The sequence below is a fragment of the Cannabis sativa genome, chromosome 2, assembly GCF_029168945.1.
Source record: "Cannabis sativa cultivar Pink pepper isolate KNU-18-1 chromosome 2, ASM2916894v1, whole genome shotgun sequence".
Classification (NCBI taxonomy): domain Eukaryota; kingdom Viridiplantae; phylum Streptophyta; class Magnoliopsida; order Rosales; family Cannabaceae; genus Cannabis; species Cannabis sativa.
Genome location: NC_083602.1, coordinates 38369479 through 38374628, shown reverse-complemented (window position 1 = coordinate 38374628; position 5150 = coordinate 38369479). Strand labels below are relative to the sequence as shown.

Below are 5150 nucleotides of genomic sequence, written 5' to 3'. Positions count from 1 at the left end.
TTCCTCGCAGGAATTTTTCAAAAATTCACCACTCAATCAAATCCAACCCAAATCACCTCAAACCTTCCAGACCTGTTCTATATAACCCAAATAACATTTCTAAAGCATTAAAATCACCCAGAATGCATAGAATTGAAAAACACCATGTGAGCTCCAAGCTTTGAGTTCAAACTCAAACTTGGCTAAAGCTCACTAACAGGCCTCAAAGCTAGCTTAGAGCTTCATAAACAAGCATAATAACACTGCAGAAAACTAACCCTAATTCATGCAACAACTACAGCAACAATTCACACAATTTCTCTTTGAAAACTCAATCTTTTTAACAAGAAATCTATCCAACTAGAGCAAGAATAACTAGCATGCAATTCAACCTAATTAAACATACTTAAATCAACATTTTAAACATGGAAACAACAAGAACAATTAACAGCAGCAACATCATCAAAATCATCCTTGCATTACTCATCTTTTTCATCAAAATTTCAAGAAAACAAAGGAAGAAAACTAGACAAGAAATACCTCAACTAGAAACACTTTAACTTGCTGAAAATCACTTGAAATTGAAGAGGAAAATCCACTTTTCTTGCTGCCTCAAGTAGCCGAAAAAGAGAGAGGAAAAGAGAGAGAGCTTTTTGAGAAATTTTGTAATTTTCTAAGTTTTGAAATGAAAATGAATTTTAAGGCACTTCACACATTTTACTTCAGCCAAAAAGAATAATTAAATAACATATATTTCCAATTTATTAAGTCAGAAAAGACAAACTAACAATGGGGCAAAATGACCATTTTGCCCCTTCACACTAAAATCACATAAATAACACTAAAGGGGTCTTTTTGGGAAATTCTAAATTCTCGGCCATTCCCGACATTCCCAATGTCTAATAAACCGTCCCAATCTACTAACATACTAAGTTGTGATTTTACTGAGCCAAACACCGAGTTCCATGCTATTGGACACCGGAAATGTAAAATTATGAAAACTACTGAATAACATAAAATGCATCTCAGAATTCATTAATAACAGTATAAATAATTATTTAAATAGCTATAAATAATTTTTCATAATTAAACATGATAAACTGCTAATTTCCAAATTAAACTAAGCGTTCTTTACAATCTTTGTATTCAATTCCATGAAGAATACAAAGACAATTCAAAAGAAGATCTTGCCTGATCTCCTAGCGTATTGTGAGTTACTGCCATACTTCCTTGATTTCTTAAATTTTTATGATGGTAGGAACGACATTAGTTTGGAGTCAGGCCCTTATGCTGTGCCGAAGGATACTCCTATTGAATATGAGTTTGTGGACAAGCTCCCCACTCAAAGCAACAGTAAATAACTGGTTATTTTTAGTCCTATGACTTCTGTGATTATTTATTTGTTTATTTTTTCTGCTTAAATAACTGGTTATGTATTGTTATTTATTTTGGTTTTGTTTTTCAGTGAATGTGGTGTTTTTGTGATTAAGATGCTGATCTGGTCATCCGGGGCAAGATTAATGAGATTCCTCCTAATATGGATGAGATGATTACGCACTACAGGGACGACCTCGCTGTGACTTTGTATAACTATGGCCAGAAAAAGATTTATGAAGTATACTCAACTGAAGATAGGCCAAAGGGAAAGAAGTCGAAGAAGAAGAAGTTTGATTCTTGTTAAATATTTATAGTGTTTTCTGGACAAATTCAATGTTTGTAGTTTTTTTTAGTGTTTTTATTTTTTTGAACAATACATTATATTATGTTAATATTTTCTATGTTAGGTTGACAATATATGGAATCAAATTTTATATGTTTATGTATTCTTTTAGTTTTTTCTGATTTTTCTTTTTGTAATACATATTTTTATGGTTTTTATATTGTCCTTGTGAAGTGTTGCTTTTACATTATGTTTTGTTTTTATAGTTTTGTGAAAAATTTTAACCGATTTTTTCATGTTTACTTAGATTGCCCAATGTTATTTGTATATTTAACCGGTTTCTTTTCCAGTTTTTAAGATTTTGTTTGATGTTGATTTATTTTTAACTGGTTATTGTTTTAGTTAAATTATATATATATTTTTTTGTTTATTAAGTTGTTTGTGTTGTATATATTAGGTTTTTCTGATTTTTCTTTTTGTAATACATATTTTTATGGTTTTTACATTTTCCTTGTGAAGTGTTGTTGTTGTTACATTGTGTTTTGTTTTTATAGTTTTTTCGTTAATTTTAACCGGTTTTTTCATGTTTACTTAGATTGCCCAATGTAATTTGTATATTTAACCGATTTCTTTTCCAGTTTTTGAGGTCATTATTTATTGTTGATTTGTTTTGAACCAGTTATTTTTTTAGTTATCTTACATATTTTTTTTTTGTTTATTAAGTTGTTTGTATTGTATATATTACATAGAACATTTTTTTTTATAGAACATGTATTTTTGGTTCATGTTTAAATATAACCAGTTTCATTTTCTTTGTTTTCTTTTGTTCTGGGGCATGTTGAATATAACCAGTTTTTTTGTTGTTTTTTTTTTTACAAGGCAATTCTATATTATGAAAATTTTCATTTTTTTTTCAAAACAAATTATGTTTGAAGATATATTTCATGATCAACAAATATTGGAACATACAAAATCCAATATAGTGTTTTTTTTTATTGTAAATGTATCTTTGTATTCAATAAAACCTAGTAATCTTGTTGTGTCTTTGCTTTCTTGCGCCTTGGTTGTTTTGGTTCTTGTTGCTTTGGTGGTAGAGCTGGATTAGTGCATGTTTTTTCTGTTGTGGCCTGTCTTCTTGCTTTGGCTCTCCTTTTGAACTTATTCTTCTCCTCCTAGGTCTCCCTGCTCTCTTTTTTGTGTTTGGGGGTAGGACTATCATTTCCAAGCTTTTAGGCAGTGTCCACTCAATTTCATTTGTGTAATGGGTTTGTTGTTGTGTCATATGTTGCTTTCATTTTGTCAGTTTTGTAGTAGTTCGCAACATAGTCGTAAACTCGCAATGCTCGTTTCGAGAATACAGCTATTGCATGAGCACATGGGATTTCATCTTGCTGGAACCGGTCACATTCAAATAATTTGTCCAGTAAATTGACAAGGAATTTCCCTTTCCCTAGCACATTCACTTGGTGGAGTATGGTTGTGACTGGTGTAACCTGTTATTTTAAGTAGAAAAAATAATTTTATAACCTTTATTTAATACAGCTGTTCAATTTTTTTAATGTGTACTGTGTGTATATATCTATAAATTTAGTTGTTTACCTCATATTTTCTTGCTTGCATAAAGTTGTCTCTGAGTATTTTTCCTACCACTATTGAAACTTTGGTGAATGTTCTATGTGCTTCGTTGCTGTTTGTCCAAACCCGTTTTTGTACCAAACTTCGAAGACTCCCCATCATTGTAGTGATGGGTAGTGTTCTTCTGGCAAGTATTGCTAAATTTATCAACTGAGCTATGTTGGATGTCATCATTGTGTACCTTTTGGTCGGGCAGTGGCATCTACTCCAATATTTGTATCGTATTCTATGAAGATAAGGTCTGATTCTGCTGTCTATTTTGTCAAGTTCTGACATGTATCCTCCAAATGATTTCGTGTTGTATGTCTTGGCGGCTTTGACAAAGTTTAATGTAAGATCTTCTCTGTGTGCTCTAAAATTGACCTTATTGTTGTTAAGCAAGTGGAATATGCATGCTCCATGGAATGTGTTTGGGTAGACAGTTGCTACTGCTTTCTCTATGCTTTTCTGCCGGACTGAGATGATTGTCATGCCTGCGAGTCAAAGTATATCGAATGTCAGTGTATGTCTGTTTTAATCGATTTTTTTTTTTGTTTCTTTTTTTTTTGAAACTAGTTATTTATGTTAAGTAAGTGTAACAAACAATAGGAAAACTATTACGAGTCTATTTTAATCGGTTTTTTTGTTTCTCTTAGCTTGTGGAAGAACCACTCTCATGATGAATCATTCTCCGAGTCTCCTATTCCGAATGCCATTATGAATATGTGATTATTAGCATCCATTGTTGATGATGTAAACAACGTCCCACCGTATGTTGTTTTCAAGAATGTGCCATCTACCACAATCACCGGTCTGCAATGAATCCATCCTCTAATTGAGTTTGACAGTGCTAGGAATATGTACTTGAACCGGTTCTTCTTGTCTGTTATCAATTCGGTTACAGTGCCTGGATTGGCTTTTTTTAGCATATGAAGGTACATTGGGAGTTGTTGGTATGAGTCTTCTCGATTTCCTCTTGACAACTCTAGAGCCTTCTCTCTTATTCTCCAAGCCTTTTGATATCCCATCGAGACCCCAAACTCATGCATGTCCTTCATGATGTCATTCGGTGCATGCTTCCTGTTTATTGAGTCGTACTTCTTCTTTACTATTTGAGCAATAGTATTGTAAGTTGCTTGCCTATGATCTTCCATTATGACATCCAATGAGTAGGTGTAGTTGTTGACATATTTTCTAATCTTGAAGGTTCGTGTTTGTTTCAAATTTGAGGTGCGCAGAAACCAGTTACAATTTTTGTCAGGACATGTAACCATGTACTCACTCGGTTCGAACCTCTTCGTTCTGATTTGAAAGTTCTTTATCATTGCATAGAATCTGATTGTCATTTTCAGTATGTTCTTGTCACTGTATATTTGTCCTTTTTCGATCTCAAGCACCATGTAATCTGTGATTATCTCCATTTCCTCATCTCTTCTCTTTTTGGTTGCTGCATTCGATTGCTCTATTATAAAGTCTACAACTTGTTCGGCCATGGAAAACATGTTGGGGGCAATTTTATACTGACAGTAATCGTGATTTGAATCTTATCCTTCAATATCAGATTGTTTGTTGAATGGTTCGTCATGTATTTGTAGAACCAGTTCCTCAACTGTCTTCGTTTTCTCTTGTATTGGTTGGTCTGAAGATTGATTTTCCACTGTTTTTATAGCCATTTCTTTTGTAGTTGTGATGCATAGTGGAGAATGAGTTACTCCAGCTTGTGATTTTCTCAGCTCTATGTAGAACTTGAGAGAATTGTCACTCAGTAGCTTCATCGGTGTTGTCCCCGGTGAAATCTGGTAGGATATGTCTATGTTTCTTCTGTTGCGGTTGATCTTTGTTTTTATCAGCTCCATCAAGTTTGCTAGTAATGAATTGGTTGGAATGAGAATTCCCG

General features: G+C 33.1%; 2 protein-coding genes across 2 annotated transcripts; both read right to left on the bottom strand.

Annotated features, from left to right (window-relative positions):
• Positions 1-2889: 2889 nt before the first annotated feature.
• Positions 2890-3745, bottom strand: LOC133034290 (uncharacterized). The gene is made up of 2 exons (XM_061109342.1): positions 3239-3745; positions 2890-3132 (listed from the first exon to the last, which is right to left on the bottom strand). Exons 1-2 carry the CDS (start codon positions 3743-3745, stop codon positions 2890-2892), a joined length of 750 nt encoding a protein of 249 aa, XP_060965325.1.
• Positions 3746-3927: 182 nt separating this feature from the next.
• LOC133034288 (uncharacterized) lies at positions 3928-4746 on the bottom strand. Its single transcript, XM_061109341.1, has one exon. The coding sequence runs from the start codon at positions 4744-4746 to the stop codon at positions 3928-3930; it is 819 nt and encodes a 272-aa protein (XP_060965324.1).
• Positions 4747-5150: the final 404 nt, after the last annotated feature.

Excerpts from the sequence above, each read along its gene's own strand:
- LOC133034290 (XM_061109342.1), bottom strand. The coding sequence starts at position 3,745 with ATGACAATCATCTCAGTCCGGCAGAAAAGCATAGAGAAAGCAGTAGCA. Across the intron at positions 3,133-3,238 it reads TGCAAGCAAGAAAATATGAG|GTTACACCAGTCACAACCAT; the intron begins GTAAACAACTAA and ends TTAAAATAACAG.
- LOC133034288 (XM_061109341.1), bottom strand. The coding sequence starts at position 4,746 with ATGGCCGAACAAGTTGTAGACTTTATAATAGAGCAATCGAATGCAGCA.